This window comes from Sinohyriopsis cumingii, chromosome 2 (genome assembly GCF_028554795.1).
Source record: "Sinohyriopsis cumingii isolate HCF-2022 chromosome 2, ASM2855479v2, whole genome shotgun sequence".
NCBI lineage: Eukaryota > Metazoa > Mollusca > Bivalvia > Unionida > Unionidae > Sinohyriopsis > Sinohyriopsis cumingii.
In genome coordinates, this window is record NC_142962.1 from 48496014 (window position 1) to 48514806 (window position 18793).

General features: G+C 37.7%; 1 protein-coding gene across 1 annotated transcript in view; it reads left to right on the plus strand.

The window, feature by feature from the left end:
- LOC149804792 (protein jagged-1b-like) overlaps positions 1-18793 on the plus strand; it is a 111491-nt gene that overhangs the window by 18388 nt on the left and 74310 nt on the right. Inside the window, exon 2 of the mRNA XM_089934410.1 lies at positions 18618-18660. Coding sequence (XP_089790536.1) covers positions 18618-18660 — 43 coding nt within the window. The remainder of the gene's footprint in view (positions 1-18617; positions 18661-18793) is intronic.

An 18793-nucleotide genomic window follows, 5' to 3' on the forward strand; every position in this document is an offset into this window, starting at 1 on the left:
AAGGAAAAGTTTCCAACGCGTCCAGTGCCGTTATGTTATAGACCCGCGGACACACGGCGGCAGAACATTGAAGTTGAAATTCCAGGCCGGACAGAAAAACAAATTCTCGTGCTGAATGATATCGTGCTCGTTGATATCAGCGTCGTCGAGGACGCGCTACGTGCTGATAAATCCCCGTGGACGCTAGGATACGCAACAACAATACATTCCTCGCAGGGACTAACCATCACGGACACAATTGTTTGGATAGTTGATAATCGCATCGAATGGTCGAATCTAGTCTATCTTGCAGTGTCCAGAGTACGAAGGATAAATCAGCTTCGAAGAATTGTTATTGACGGAGCCGGTGACGAAGCCAGTGACGGAGTCATCGATGCAAGCGTCATTGATAGAAAACTCTCGGGTTACCGCCAACAGGATAAAAAAAAACAGCGGCGTTTTGATATTGATGCCGAATTAATAATCTCGCTACGACAACAACAGAATAATCACTGCGCGAGTTGCAATTGTATAATGAGTTGGCGTTATTCGGATAAAGACACTCGCCAATTTACCGTGGATAGGATCGATAACAGTCTCGGTCATGTCAAAAACAATGTGAGGTTGACCTGTCTTGAGTGCAATAGACGCAACGGCGCTAGTTAAGACCACGTGGGGGTAATTGAGTATCGTTAGGTATCACTTGTAGTTGCTCGCGTGTAAATCCGCGCTGAGGAGCAGTTGAATCCAGCCTATAGATCGGTGGTCTACCAGTTGATCGTGTTATCGTTGATATGTTATGTGTGGTAACACTCCAAATAGGATCAGTAGCTCTTTTTTTACCGCCTTCAAGCTCTCCTGGTTCATATAGATATCTAACAGTGACATCGCCAAGAATCGGCTTGGAAACGCTATTTATTTTTGATTTTCCGGGTATATACTCGTATTTAATCGCGTCGCTGGGCTTCATGTTGATTGCTCGGGTAATCTCGTTATTTAACGCTGCAATTACACCTGGCAACCTTTTAACCCATTCACGAGATCGTTTTTCTTGGATGAATTCCTTCGCGTATTGATATCCAAATAACCGTTCAGCGAGAGTCCGATTGAATCGTTCAACAATTGCCTGATCACGATGTAGCGCAGTATGACCTCGTCGTATCGCGACGCTATGATGTTTCAGCGTTGATAAAACAGCACCGCGAAATTCACTACCGGGATCAACTTGTAATAGATTTGGCCAGCGCAGAGGGCCTCTTCGATAAATTCTTTCAAACGCAGCGGCTACTTCAGTTGCTGACTTTGTTTTTAACGGCTCCGCTTGTTTGTATCGACTCGCAACATCAACTACGGTTAGCGCGTATTTGTAACCGTTGTCATGCGGCAGAAATAGTATATCAGCCTGATGAACTTCATTAGGCACGCCGACATCAAAGCGAGAGAAGTTGATTTGTTTAGGCGGTGGTAGATAGATTTGCCATATAGCCTGTTTGGATAACCAATTAGCCGCAGTGGTCTTTGTTACCTTTGCAGCGCTTGCAAGCTTACCAATTGCGGCCTTCCCCTTCCAGTATCCTCTCGGAGAATAATAGATGGATTCCATGTTGTTATTATAAACGCTATCGTTTTCAATTACCAGCGCCAGAAGCTCCGCTTCCAATCATTAATTTACCTTTCATAGCCGATTTTACCAACCATGAGGCCAATTTTTCTTTGACGGATTTATCAGGAATAGCATTTAGCGCGTGAATTAATTTTACATCCGCGATATGACGCTGTTGCAGATCGCTACTTTTGTAAGCAACATCATGAGCATGACACGCCTTATCGATAGCGTTTATTGGATACTCACCGGGTTTGGGCTGATTTTGATCATCGAGTCTAATATCTAATCGTGTTCCGGGGCCACAGTAGTTATATCCTGGGAGGTGTTTTTCTCCTGGATACTTTGCCCACGGGGTTCCGGGGAGTTTTGCCAATTTGGCTGCAATATCACCTCCTCGCTTTTTTTTAAAACATCCCCGGGTTTAATAGAAATAAATCTAAATTTCTTTGTACCGCATTGTGCACACTTACCAGTAAGGGCCGATCTGTTATTTCTTGTTGTAGCGGTTGTCATATCATTTGTGCCAGTACGTACTCTACACTTCACACAATATAGATCCATAATTTATGTATAGAGATATGAATATAATTGATTTTTCGGCGACTAAAACAAGAGAACCAGTTAAGCATGTTGCAGCGTTACCAAACTCGATCCGGATGATTATCATCGGACCATCTGGATCCGGCAAGACGCAATTGTTACTCAATTTAATAATGAGATGGATGAAGTGGGATAAGTTGTATTTGGTTGCTCCTAGCGTAGATGATCAACGATGCTACGAGGTGTTGAAAGATTTCAACGAGAATGCATCAGCGATCGCTAAAAAAAATGTTATTGAGTTTATTACAGATATCAATGATGCACCAGGTATTGATGATATTGATGGCGACGTTAACAATCTAGTCGTGTACGATGATGTTATGTTAGACAATCAAAAAAACCCAGCTAGGATATTTTCCAGAGGCAGGCATAAAAACACTGACGTGATATATGTCACTCAACGGTATACTCAGATTCCAAAAGTAATCAGAGATAACTGTAATATTCTTGCTGTATTCAACGGCGTTGATACACACACGCTACGAAATATTTGGCAGACATGGTGCGGCGGTGACATGGACTTCAATGTTTTTCGAAACTTTTTTAGTCATGCTCAGTCGACCCCACATGGATTCGTAACGATAAATTTACATGATCCTCGGACACGATATCGTATCGGACTTGACCAAATATTCGGTTAGTTGTAAATAATTTTCATTGTAAATAACCACTTAGCAGCAGGGGGGGGGGGGCGATGACATCGACGCGGTCGTCGATGTGCTTACCGGACGCTGACGACGCTGGGGATCGGCGCGCAGAAGGTGTTAATTAAACCAAATGACGATTGGACGATCCCCCAACGACGACGTCGTTTTTTTTTTACCAGGCGCTGACGACACTAGATCGTTGAGTTGCAGAAAGTAATAATTAAGCAAAATAACGATTGGACAAAATGTCCGATTCGCCCCCCTGCTGCTACTCGAGATAGCAGCTTGGAAGATAGGCTTCAAACGCATAACCTCTGTAACTTACTTAATCGAGTTGTCCATTAAACGCAATGAAGCTTTCCACTTTCTAAAATCGAAACTCACACGTCACGTAATCGAACTTCCAGCCGGGACAACAAGGTTATACCTTTGAAAACATTTCGCTTTTTCGAAGTTTTATTTGAAGCCCGAATACGGATCTTAAGAGAAATAATCTGAAAAGTTGTTTGAATCACATGACCACGTATCTGCAGAAAGCAGATTGGAAAGCTTATTTTAATCACAAAATCGCGCATTTGAGACTTTAGGTCGCGAACATAAAGGTTAGAAAAGAGCAAATCGCTCTTTACATTCGCGACCAGGAAAAAATTATATGTAAAAAAAGAAGTTTCTCTGGTTCGCTCATTCTAGATAGCGTATTCAAGGTTCGAAAAGGCGTATTTATGTTCTATCGAATACGTGATCATGTGATTCAAACGACGTGTAATCGAGCATCGATTTCGTACTTTCGAGATTCGATTACGTACATGGAAACTTCGAGAAGGGCGAAATGTTTTGATTTTATAGCACTGTTGGCTTTACAAGTAGTTGGATTACATGAAATGGAAATTTCTATTTCGCGTAATAGAACACTCGATTGCGTGTAATGGTGAGCTAGATTTTGCGCATTAGAGAGATCAGTTGAAAAATATCTCCTGCCCGGCTCTCTCGTAACAAAGCCTCGGAGCTGTCATTGCCCCCATGCTTACCATACACATATGTGAATGAGAGACAGAGCGACTGCTCATTCCAGGCTACAGAACGCGAAATATGTTCATGTTATGCTTTGCCAAGTAGTTAAAATGGAGGTCTCGATTACGCGCAATGGAGCAATGTAGTAGAGAGCTCGATAACACTAATTACGGAGAGAAGTCAATTTAAAAGTATCATGTGAGTATTTCTCTTTAGGTCAATGGAAAAAAGCCTCTAGACTCAGCAACGTTTGTTATGTTATGGCCCCGATAAAATGCCAAAGACATTACTAAAAGTTGCCAGGCTGTAAACGAATAAATTTACCGTAATAAGGAGGGGGAGGGGTTGAGGCTTACCGCGGGATGGGTGGGGGTATGATATATAATATCCCTCATTCACAGCGTTGTACTTCTTACAATGAATTGTTGGTCATGATAGTACCTCATAAGTTATTTCTGTCTAAGGAACCGAGCATTTAATTGGGGGTGTGGTGGTGCGTGTGGACAACTATAGAGCACCGCGTACCGAAATATGACAAAATCAGGCTCATCAATTACTGGAAGATTATACAAACGCACAGGTTCCGGTACTTTGTATTTAGTGTACATCTTGTAGCCATTTGAATTGTTGCTATACACTATTGTCTCAGGCAGCAGGCCACCTTTGGACGACATGTTTTCGCCCAAAATACCAACACACCAATACAATCTCCCATACATTTTTTTTATGTGTGTATTCGAAATTGCCTAAACAACTAGAGCTAATCTCAGAACTGCAAACATCGCACGTCACAAACGGCATGTTAGGCCATTTTTTTCCATTCTGCTAAGACGTAGCGCGTGTTCTCAGACCGATGACCATTTCACGGAAACAATAGCAACGTCCTCTGCTATTTCTGCGGGACACAAATAATGCCTTTGATGTATGTCGGCGCTGAATTTTATAGAATTCTAGAACATTTTTTTGGCCATAGATTTCACTGCAAGAAATAAAACTACAATCTTCTGGAAATCTTTGGGATATTACCTTGGTTGGATTAATTAGAAGACTGACTGGGAGGTTAAGAATGAGATAATACAGATGGTTCATATGATTGACCTTGAAGTTGCGAAAGTAGCGAGGAATGTTTTCCACTTTAGCGCAAAAATATCTAAAAGAAAAGAGAAAGAGAACGCTTACTGTTCTCCTGAAGTCATAATATATATCCCTGACATCAGAGAATGCTTACTGTTCCCCTGAAATCGTCATTTATATCCATGACCTCAGAGAACGCCTACTGTTCCCCTGAACATTCAATGTTCCCCTGAAGTCATCATCTATCTTCCTGGCCGCCTGTCGGTCTGAGCTTGGAGAATGTTACCTATTTTTTTTTATATCAGCCTACATGAATTGCTTACACGGCTCTGGCAAACGGAGAGAGAGAGAGAGAGAGAGAGAGAGAGAGAGATCAGTGTATCAATTTCGGGGAAAATAAAGTTTCTAGAAAAATGCGTCAAACTAAAATGGTAGGGACAGGTATACTTATTACAATTCATTTCTTTATTCATATACAAAGGAGCATTTTACAGGGATAACAAGAATGTCAACATAATGCAGTATCTGCTAAAATAAAGAGAAACAAAGTATCCGTTGTTTACTAGCACGTTCGGGGGAAAAAATCAGCAGATATACTTTTCTCGAGGCACCCACCCACACATACAAAAATAGCGACGCGACTTCCACAATTTATTCAAATAAACCGAAGGCATATGCGACAGTTTCATTTCTTAGTTTTAAAGTGCCAATAATTTCCTTATTAATATTTAAATGAGAAATTAATTGATTATTAGAGTTTAAGAGTGCCTTGAGCGAGACAGAATAAATTATCAAGAAAATGAATGGAGTGAATTGCATATTAGGACGCCTTAGACTGGTATCACAGACCTTTCAGATGAAAAACGGTCTGGATAATGATATTCTAAAATCATTGACATCGTCGTCATAAGTTTGCATTTGATTTTGAAGACAGAGTAATAATTTCTTATAGCTGGATTCAATGGATTTATTAAACAAGTTTAGAGTTAACAGATAAAATTTAACGCCAGTTGACATCTCGAAGTGATTCTGTCTGACTCTCAAATCAATTAACATACATTCAATAATGATTTACACATGTGGTGACCAGCTGTTTTGGTGCTCAAACAATTTGCAGGATAGGTCAACCTCGTCAGTACAGCTGCTGTGGTCTCTCTTGGTGCATACATGTTCCGTCATCCTCGTCAGTACAACTGCTCTGGTTTCTCTTGGTGCATATATGTTCCTTGACCACAAGACCCAATTGAATTACGAGCCTGGAAAAATATTTAACCTCTTTGATTACATTATAGTATTCACTATGGTGTCGAGTTGGTATTTAACTAGATGTGTCCTGCAAGGGGGTATTCAGCCTGAGCACAGCCCATAATCATTCTGTTACTTTGTAGGCTCAAACTCAACTAGTCAAGATGTCAGTAAAATCCTGTATCGTTTATATTTCTATATCAAGTTTAGTATTGTAAGAAAATGGCCAGGAATCGAATTATTTCCAATATTAATTCATTTGAGTTGGGTGGGTATTTATCGTTATCTCTGCGTTATCCATGTATACAATTCTGACAGAATATAATAAAAGAAACCAAACAGAAAAGAATAAAAACACATATGCAACACAAACATTGTTGTTATGTAAATTTAATTTTTATTGTCTGTTTTTTTTTTCTTTCTCTCTTCCCTCAATGATTATATGCTATGTATAATTGTATTTTGGACTTAACCTTGTCCAAAAATCAAGTTCATGTTGTACATGACCAATAACGTTTTATTTTTTTGGTAAACAAATAATACATAGTTGATATTTCCCCAGAGTGTGGGTTAAATATTAGAATCATTATCAATAGAGGTAATCATATTTATTTGGGTCCAGGACATTGGTATTCCCCATGTAATAACCTGTTCCACATGATGTTTACCACATTCTTTATTATAATTTTAGTAACAGATTGTATCTGTTAACAAGTTATAATTTTCTAAGAATGAACATTGGACCTATATCCTGGCTCTTCTTTTGTGTCTTAGGTGTTTTTATATATTCTTGTTTGCTTGAAAAATTAATCATTCTTTCCTTAGTATCTTGTAGCAGAACCAATCTTGTTGCCTTCATTATTTCATTTGGGTGAAATTATTTTTTCAGATTATTTATTAACTGGAAATACAATGCGCTCTTCAATAATATTCTTGGGCAGAAACGTTAACTTGGAATTATAGTTAAGTTAAACAAGGACATCTTGGATTATATTTTAGTATTAACTGGCAGACTTGTCACGTCTCCACGCCACAGGCCACTAAAATCACATCAACACATTCAGCGTTGGGTCTTATTTCGAACAATACTGAAATTTAATTAGGACGTTATTCATTAGGACTGGTAGTAAAACTTTTTGGATTATTTGACACTTAATTTGCAATACTGCAAGGTATTTTTAATTTTTTTTTAATGCTGTATTCCAGGAAAATAAATTATTTACTGAATTTGACAAAACATTTTGGTTTTCGCTCTTTTCTAAGATTCAGTTTAAGACCACAGAGTTGTAATATGTAATAATAATTTCCACAAATACAATATCCAAAGAAATTTCAGCCACAATACATGAAAGTAACATAGAGGTTATGCCAATAATCTATCCATTGTGCATGTTGCAAATGCAAACAAACTTACCTTACACCTGTCACTCTCTCAGAATTTCATATCTGTACAGTGGCCCCACTCTCTAAACAGAAATTATCGGTTTTGAAAAAGACAGTAACTTATAACTTATTAAGTCATAGTTATATTATAGATGAAAACTTACTCCGGAACATATCATTACAAACAAAAACTCCCCAGCACGATATGCTACGCTTTATATCATAGGTGAATACAAGTAAGTGATCAAGAATTACATACGTCATCATAATATTCATTTTTGGGGGAGGGGTGGCCGTTACGTCGAAGATCTTTGTTTTAATCCGTTTGGCTTCTAATATGATATTTTATTTTGAATGTTCATCAGCACACACAGGCACATGAATGACGTGTAATCTTAGTCACACGCTTATCTTTTTAATTGGCGTCTTTATCCTCATCGAATCTGACTCTCAATTCAGTGTAAATACGGCAGTAACACATTTTGGTCAATGATTTAGAATACCATAAAGAAAATACGGTATCCCTGGCATTCTAGCTCCTCCCCGTCAATGCTCGGTACGCTGATCATACCGAATAGATTGTTACAGCACGGGTGGCGTGCCGAAGTATGGAAATCTGACCTGTATCAATATTGCGCGTTGGTTAGCGAGAGTGTGCGTCTTCTACAGGTTCGTTCAAGTAACGACCCGCCAAAATTTTCTATCCGGCCCACCCACCTTGCATATCTTGTGCCGATCGGTAGTGAAAACCGTAGGACAAGTTTATAAACGGCTCCGTGAGTGAGAAAAAATGAAATGTGGCCGCTCACGCGAAAAGGATGGACACCCCTGGTTAAACAGTTTTCATATCAAACTGTGAACACGTAAGCGCTCGATTATGACTTTGGCATTCCCAAGCAAGAAAATATTTCCGAAGTGAGGGGAGAGGTGTTCTTGTATGCGTACTCCTACAATAATGTTAACCCACTACTGGAAATTCTTGACATATTGGCAGTAAATTTATTTAAACTGCATCATCTGAGTGATTTTGGAAAACGGTTAGTTTAAGGTAATATAATGAGACAACATGACAGGGTGGTCGGTAAGAATCCGCAATAATTAAAGTAACCAAATTAATGGCAGCGCTATCAAATAATAATAATAATAATAATAATAATAATGATCTTTTTTAAAAAAATAATCATGAGCAAGCACCGCACAAATTTCAGGTTTTAAATATCGACTCCGTTATAAGTTACGCAACATTTTTTTTCTCACGAGTAGTAAATATGAAATTGTCTGTATAACTATTTTTATTTTTAAAAATTCAATTAGCGCTAACGTTTTATAATATAATAATTTTGGAGTTTCAGACCATAAATCTATTTTATAATCACCCAAAAAACAAACGCCTTTTTTGCAGAAGCAACAGAAAGATATTAGATTACTCTGTAATATGTGCAATAATTGGAATGCACTCTGCATCCAGCGTTATCTTTCCACTCCGGTGCACGGATTACCTGTAATTACCTCTCTGTAATTAATCACCTGGCCTAGTGTGCAACTCACCTGCCGCTATCGCGTACTCTCAGCTACCACATCGATTCTATCGGAATTTAGGAGCTTCTTAATATTAATTCAAAATGTAAGAATATTTGTTGGGAGATAAAAGGGGATTTCGGATTTAAGTAACTTGATGACGAGAAGCATCCTGTTTCCTACTGAGTATGCTCATTTGAATATGATGTTGTTATACTGAATAAGTGAGACTGAATGCAAATACATACCTCTAAAGGTAAACAATTAACTTTATCTCAAAGATACCAGTCCAAGCAAGCGTGTGATCATTTTCTTGAAATCATTTTTGTCACATTTTGTACATAATCTATATATATATATATATATTATTTCGTTAGATTATTACGTCCTAAAGAAGATGGATTGTTTGCTGCTTTTGGGGGTTGGGAGCATTGTAACTATTTAAATTCACACTATGAGCATAGTATGACCTCATCAAGCCGGCACCAAGAGCACGTTACACAAGTTTTCATAACTCGTATTTGGCACCAATGTAAAATAAACACAGTTTACAAAATGTTGACACCGTGCCATTGCAAAAGCTTGCATGTATTTTAGCAGTCTGTGTTTTCAGAAACGAAAAATTTATCACATTAAAAAAATAACTTAAGGTAAGTGTTAATGGTAATATATTCCTTATTTTCGTCAGAAGCAGGGTTTGGTTACGGACGCAACACGAAAGAGCAGAGGATGTAACCCTTTGATCAGGTTGTTGCTTCTCTTTCATGTCGAATTATCGAGAATTTGATGCCGAAAATTAAAACGAAGAAACGCGAAAAATATCGATCGTAGACCTCTGCGTTGTGTGTAATAGGGAAATAGACCAAGTAATTAGAACGGATATTGGTCAAATTAATTCCCATCACTCAAGTATGATGTTCCAAATTTAGCCACAGCAATAGCCTTCGTTTAGTTTCACTTGAGTATTGAAGGGTTTTGATGTGAACAAAATTTGACGAGACTGGTATCTTTGTCTGATTTATGACAAGACGAAGTTCTATGTATTAAAAAGTTGAAAAATCTCTCTTGTGTATTTGCTATTCTAGAGGATTTATCTGTTCTGAGGACATGCATGTTTTTGTCTTTTGAAGAAAAGAGGCAAATAAAATTTGTATCTTACCTGGCAGACACTGTTTTCTAGAGCTTAAACGAATATCAAAGGTTCCCTTTATAATCTTTGCTGACTGTATCGGGATTATTCGTGAATTTTAATAAAGCTATCAAATTCATCCTCTTTTCTTTGTCTATTTTAGTATTTATTGATACTTCAATATCCCCACCCGCATCAGCCGAAACACTGAATTGAGTCGCTACATCAAATTAAATGTCATTTTACGGGTCATGATTACATTTTTTCATGACTCAGATTTGTATTGTCCCTATTTATCTTCAAACACAGTATGATCATACAAGTTCCTTTAGCGTTAAAGACGAACTCTAGGTAAAGAACGTAAAAAAATTCCTATGGTGGAGAGAGAAATTCCAAGAACTCCTTGGGAGGGGTAGGTGGAAGGGAGTTCTTTTATCTAAAGCTAATTTTTCTTTTGCCAATTATAGGTCAAGGTTAAAAAATGTTTTTCCACTTATCAGAGCAAGAATATTTGATCTATTTTGGAGTCGAGTTTTGGTATTTTTTTATTTTAATTTTTTTATGTTTAAAGTTCCAGTCACATTACTACCTCCCTCCCCGAATATTAAATGGTCTAGTTCTAAAGAAGGCTAGGAACTAGAATCTGTTTAATTACATGCGGGATCTACCTCACCCGTTTATTTCAGAGAAGTGATTTATTCCCAAATATTTATATGGTAAGTGATTTGTTCACACTCAATATTCCATGGATATGTTGTCATTTAATCATTGCAGGTATCTTGAATTTGTCATATAGGCCGCACATGTCCAACGGAACTAATTTTTGACTGGCTATCAAATGCCTAACTTGGAATGTCTGTTAAGCCATAACAACTCCGCTTCAAGCCTGAAAAATAATTGCTTTAACTGAAACCCATACACTCATTGTGTGCAGTGGCCATGGTATTTCTAAAAACAGTATAATGTGATCTCTACAAGGCTCAGGTACCAAGGAACTAGTTCTTGCCTCATCCAATTTTGGGAGCAGTCCTTTCGGTTTCATAGTTAAAAAGAAATTACCAATAAACAGTTCAGTCATTTTTAAAATGGCATTGGAAAGAACTGCAAACATTCAAAATGGTATATGACGGAAAAATAGAAATAATCCCTGCACAAATCCAAAATTACATAGGAAAGATAAAAGGAAATAATCCTTGCACAATTTCAAAGCAGTACTGATAACTTATTTATGGCCTTGTATTAATGCATAACGGAGAGAGAGAGAGAGAGAGAGAGAGAGTGTCTTTATTGTAACAAGAAAACTACTCGACCCTTGCAGATTATATGGTTTGTTTTAAATTCATGTCAACTGCCACGTACATTAATTTACGGGAGGTGGGGGAGACTAGTTTTTCTTCCCAGCCGAGATTTTTTGTTTCTGATATATATTTCTTTCTAAGATTTGCTTACGGACCTTGCTGAGTGCCTACTTGCTGTATAAAAGCATGCATGCATGCATCCATCAATGCATACATGCATACATGCATACATACATACATACATACATACATACATACATACATACTGTTATGTATATCTAATATTGTGTGTGTAACGTTTGTCCGTGATTATAAATTTGAGGCAGGACACTGGTTTTTCCCTTGGAAATTCAAACGTCAACCTGATTTTTGTCAGCTTGTTTTCTAAAATGTAAGTAAATATATACGACCTTGTTTACGAACTTGATGGAAATTTCCTTTATAAATGACCCAAGTCCATGGTATTTAGTTGTGTCATAAATCAGTTGACAGTCGGTATAATGAACAATTATTCATTCCTATTTTAATATCAGTCTGTGTGGAATAACGTTTAGTTGTGTTCAGATATAGTTTGGGATTAATTATTTAGTGAAATAATTAATTGGAATTACAAGATGCTCATTGACATTTTGGAAGAAAACACTATTTTGTGATTATTGTGAATTCATTGAAAGATAGTCTAGATTATATCATTGTGATACATCAAGCTTAATGTTATATCAGTTCAAGACTATTGGTACATCAGCATATTCAAGACCTGGATTTCATTCGGAACTCTATACTTTTGGAATTATGATATAATTGTTTTTAGGATTATTTGGGATTTAATTCATAGTACCGTTAGTTCCTCGTAAATTTTAATTTTATAACTTGGGAAATTAAATTATTTGTTGAATTTTACTAAACTTGTTGGTTTTGCTTTATCTGTTACTTACCGTAGTTTAATGCAATAGAGTCGTAACAATACATACATACATACATACATACATACATGCATGCATGCATACATACATACATACAAACATACATACATACATACATACTCTTGGGATAGGTTGTTGTTGTAGGGTTTAACGCCATTTTTCAGCACACGACAGGCTATACATGGCGGCCAGTATTAATGGTGGAAGAAGAACCCGGGAAAACCACGGAAAGAACCACCGACCCTCGAGAAGCTACTGGCAAGCTTTCTCACATACCCACATTGGCCGAATCCGAGACTCGAACCTACGCAGACAGAGGTGAGATGGCAGTGATCCGTAACGGAGAGCGCTTTAGACCACTCGGCCACTCGGGGCCCCTCTTGGGATAGGAACTCAAGTCCAGCTGCCTCGGCATTATATAGCCAATATAACGTCACTAGTAATTAGAGAACGCTGCCGTATATTCCAAATAAAAATTGGAACAAATGTATGGGTTGATCTTCTTTCAGTTCTTGAGATATGAATGTAACAGTGTTATCCGTATTTGCGAATAAGAGTCTAATATTTGGATATTTATAAGAGCTAAAAAGAAACACGGGAAAAAAAGGCGTGAAAAGGGACCTTGAAATCAATATTGTCAATAAGAATTATATGTGAAAAGATACATTCCCATTCCACAACAATTTCCATTTACTGTTATTTACGAACCTGAATCGTGTTACAAGAACGTACAACAATAGTTACCGACTGCTTCAGGCGCAAAATAATTATTATAATTACCCTTATCTTTTAACAGATAAGGTCGATGAAAGTTGTAACATGCAAAACTGTATAATAGAAAAAAAGGTTATTATATGTGTCCTATACTTTTCGCTCTGATTATTTGGTTCCTGGCGTTAACTTGCATGATAGTATGTGCCCTGTACTTAGGGAGCTTACGTTGTAGTGATTTAACAACTCCTGGAAGCGAGTTACCGCACCTGATTCATCGATAGTCCTTAGAATGACGAATGAAAGACTTTACTCTAGCGAGGAATAGAGATGTAGTGGGCACAATTTTTGCGCAGCAATTCTTCAACAACTTTAATTTATAGGTATATGAGGTACATTTTGTGAAAACTGTACTAAATATTCCCATGTTAAGGCGAACCCTAGTCCCATTGCTAGTGACCAATCCGGAAGCTTTCACCTGCCTACTTTATTTTTTAAAAAATCATCAAGGATTTACAGAATGTTCAAAATGTGCTCATTTCATTTATTGATTTTTAATATTTAGCTCTATTGCCATCAAGCGGTCTCTAACATTGTCACCTTCTTCGCGTTTCAGCCTAACGGAACTTCTACACCAACACGACATTAATATTTGCCTGGGCGAGTCTGTGTTTTTCAAACAACAGGCGTGATTAGTTCATTGTGTTTCGTAAGCTCTTGATAACGTTGAGATATAAGGGCATATTTTATCCCCTTTATAAATTTTAAGAGTAAATATTGGAAACAGACATTACAATCACTGGGTACAGACGACACAATGTTTACATTCTGTGTGTGAAGACACTGAATCCAAACATTCACGGAAAAATGGACTCTTCCAACAACCGGAAAATGACAATGAGTTGGCAGTCTCATCATTTACATTGAAAATTTCCGTTTGGTATGAAACTCGAAGACGACGACACTGTTAGGTAACGCTCGTTGACAAGTGAATTATAAATTATAAATCAATGAATGAAATGACTAGGTTTAGTGAATTTGTTATATGACTGATGCATTTTCTTTTTATAATGGCGAGGGGGTTGAGAAGCTGTCAGTTTGGGAGGTTTACAAGCTGTTCGTGTGTTGTGGGGCTGGGAGGTTTACCAGCTGTTAGTGTGTGGTGGGGCTGGGGGATAGGTAGAAACTATGTACATGTATGATGATTCTACTGGGAGAGCAGTCAAGTTTGTTGCCATCGAATAAAACTCTCCCGTCTCTATAAAATTGGAGCTAATAGAATATTTCACACATTAGTGTAGTAGTAGTAGCTGCTGTTAGTGTTGTTGTTGTTGAGCATATAATAGAAGTTCTGTCTGTGTAAATTTAGTATGGTTCATATTTCAATTTGCAATTCGCAACCGGGCAACATCACGGTAATATTTGTTTATGATCTTTGTCAAACTGAGATCCCATTGGCTTTGAAAAAATATTACGCGATGATGACGACCACAGTGCATGATGCCGATGCTGCTGACAACGACATTGATGGTGACGATGACGATAACTATGACGCTGACGATGATGAGTACACCTGTGTCAATGACGACGACGATGAATTCACTACATCATTATATGATGAAGACGGTGACAAAGACGATTATGAGTCATTACCATGAAGAAGGTTGTTATACCAGGAATAAGATAACCCGGTAACATGATTCACTAATGCAGCTAGCGAGCGAGAATGATAGAGTTATTCCTTGTGTGTTAATCTCCCTCATTAATCATTAAGCATTTATACAGATATCTGCTAATTGTTTCCAATAATTCTCTTCTCTCGACGACGAAGATTTCTCTTATCTTTTCGACCAAGTAGAGCTGTAAAGCTTTTTTTGTGATTTATTTCCCAATAACTTTATCAGGATTTTCCAGGTGTTGATGTCTCAGGCGAACCAATCCAAGGACTGGAATAGACCTGATGATTGCAAACCTTAACAATGAACTAACTGGCGCATATACATATAAATACTCTGTCTCTGTCTCTCTCTCTGTCTCTCTCTCTCACACACACACACACACACACACACACACACTGTTATATTTGCATTAATTGTTTAAACAATGAGGATCATGATAAAAACTTGACATTGGCGATGCCTATCCTAATCTGGAGACTTTAATACCCATTGTAATTTTTGTCTATAAACAAGAAAGTGTCTTTACATTATTATATTTTGAGAAAACATAGATTTTTCCTAATATACGTTATAATTGATTTTTGCAAGTTTTGCAAAAATAAGTATGCAATACAACTGACTCGAAGAAGAAAGTGAAAATTACCTAGCTGGGATTTTCTGCTCAATGATTATGATGGCAGTAGAAGACACACACACATACACACACTCTTCTAGATCACGCCGAGTTGTCACCATTAGAAAATCCGGCTCATTACGAGACGCCAAGCGTCGAGTTTTGATTCGGATTTTTCATACTGACATCGAGATACGATCTAGCAATATAGCATTACTGTGACTGCGGTATTTTTGTCACATACCTGTCCATTGTGAGATAATTATAGTATTTATAATTTCACATACATTATGCGGTAAACTCACCAAGATCACATTCGGAAATGGCGTACTGTACAGTCGAACCCATTTACGGAAATTCATCATTGGAACGCAATCGACATTAGGATACAGTGGTAATAATATATATGTACTGGCACAGTTAGTTTGACACAAGAACTATATTTCCAAAGAGCATTATTGTATAAATGAAAAATAACAGGTTTTGCTTCTGAGTATCCTGACTCTAGATAGTATGGCTGTAAAGTACTCGCAGCTTAAAAGCAGTCGATGATCTAGTACTCTCGGCTTATGAATTTGCTATTGTGAGGGGTCGGGCGTGGGGTTGCGGTGGGGATGGGGGGAATAGTGTGAAATGCGTTGTACAGTATTACTGTTATACCTATTCGCTAAACCATTCCCACTACATCTACTGTCAGTACAATATGAAGAAAAAACAAAACAAAATAAAAAAACACAAGGAAACAATCGTCTTCGTATAAATCCGAAATATTTGGGACTTAGGGGCCGACCATTTAATTTGTATGTGTGTATGTGGGAGGGGCTGGAGGAATCCTATCGGTTTTTTAAATGTCTAGCTCTTAAATAGGTTGAACAAATAACCTGGCTCTGAATTATATCAAAAATACCTGTCCTATCTATTGCAGACATTATTTTGATGTCAAAGAAAAGCAAACATCAAGGCTTAAAAGAAAATCTCATCCCTCCCCCGATTTTTGTTATTTTCAATTTGAGCGCTACTGGTCAATAATTAGAAAATTTAATGTGATAACGTGTTGTCAGTTGCCCGTGATGTCCGTCCGTCCGTTAGCAAACGTTTGTTATCCTTACTATTCCTAAGCAGTTTCGAGCGTTCCTATGAAACTATACACACATTCATCTCGTGGTCTAGCTGGTCGTAAAGAAAATTGTATGGCCACAGCGGCCATGTTGACAGTCTTGTTATCCTACTCCTTCTAAATTGGTTGTCAAATGAAAATGGCGCTTTTACTATGATGGTTTATGTGTACTAAATGAAGTTGGTACCGATCTGATTATTTCAATATGTCCGCTATTGCAGCCATTTTGAAAACATTGTTAACGCTACTCCTTCCTAACTTGAAGTCGTATAGACATAGGGGTTTCGCCGGAAGATTTCTTATTGGGGCTGGTTGGTCTGTATGAAAATGGTGCCGAGCTGGTATCCGATATGGTCCATAGTGACCATTATAATATACCGCTTGGGTGGCCTAGTGGTTAGAGCATCCGCCTCAGATGCGGGATATCGTGGGTTCGATCCCCGGCCGAGTTATACCAAAAAATTACAAAAATGGTACTGACAGCTGCATCGCTTGGTGTTCAGCATTAAGAGGTTAGTGTTAGGACTGGTCGGCCTGGTGTCAGAATAATGTGACTGGGTGGGACATGCTACATGTCTGCGGAGTGATGCCCCAATGTTAAACATCACTATCAAACTGTCATACTGTAGACATCGTAGCGATATGACTGAAACATTGTTAAAGACACGTTAAAAATCCAAATCACACAGACACAAACACATAGTGGCCATTATGACAGTCTCATTATCGCTACTATCCCATGACGGAAGGTTATCTCGACAAAGGGTTTTTAACCCAAAGATTTCTTATGATGACTAGTTTGTTCTAAGGGGGTGCTCACCAGTTAGTATGTACATTTGAGAGAGTGACATATGTAAGGTGAAGTTGTTTGCATTTAAAACATGCACAGTGGAGAGAATGTTGACATACCTCTATGCTGCTTTGATGTAATGTGGCTGACATTTCTTTGGATATTGTACTTTTGGAAATTGTAAATGATCCAAGCACACTGCAAACTAAAATGACTGCTCCCTTGTGCTCCAAAAATCAGCCTCAATTTGTCTAAAGTACACTATCCTTAGCAGCTATTAAAATACGGGAAATTAATTTTGCCTGACTAGACAATACCAGCTTCTGAAAGTGCAATGAATGAATTACCGAATATATAAAATGTAAAAATGTTATCAGCTCTTTTTTAACAATTTACTTCTGAAGCTCAGGAAGTGAAAATGACCAAGTGGAGCTAGCACTTTTTTGAGAGGTGCACATTTGGAGTAAGGCCAAACTGTATACTATATAACCCTTATTACACCATTCAGCCATACACCAAAACAAAGGGAATTAAAGATTCTTAGAGCAACACCTAAGATATACAAGGTCTTTTTTAAAAAAAGGCCAGTTTAACCAGTGAGGAAACCCGGGGAAATTCTTTTTCTTTAAAATTATAACCTATGCAAGATACAAAACTGCACAGCGCCAACTAAATGAAAATGGTGGCCATCTGACATCCAATATGGCCACCATGGCAGTCAGCTTGTGAAGCTTGTTTTCTCTATTCCTCCAAAAATTGTACCAATATTAACATAGGGGTTTCACTCAATAATTCTTAAGATATTTAACTGGTTCGAAATGAAAATAGTGCATATTCTATATCAAATATAATTGCCATCACGGCCATCTTGAAAATCTTTTTATCGCTACTCCTCCAGAATGGGTGGCCATATTGGTATGGGGTTTTCATCAAATGTTTTCTAATGATGTAACGTTTGTCCTAACAAAATTGGTGCCGATCTTGCATCGATATGGCAGCTACAGAGCCTAATTTTAGAAGCTTGTTATCACTGCATAATGCGAGTGCCTTGAAGACTCATCAAAGACATAGTCTTATCTTGAATTATTGGAAATCCTTTCGAACAGTAGTACGTGAATCCCACCTAGGGATTTTCGTTCTAAAATGTATTTAACTGACACTTAGACTAATGTGGCGATATCGGCACAATACGCATTGATTTGTATAGGTTAAAATAACATCATTTATTATATATACACAGATTGTACGTCGAATAAATACATTTCTAAAAAAAATCAATGTGGTTTCTTTTTAGAGATCTTACACCCTTATACTGGAAGCATGGGACAAGAGGAAAGGTGTTGGTAAGCTTATTTGTTTGATCTTAATTCCACAAGGAAAATGGATAATGCCAAAATAAGCGAGAGCAGCTGATTGACTAATTGTTACGTCATGCTTATGCTAACTAACTACCCACTACACTGTATAAGT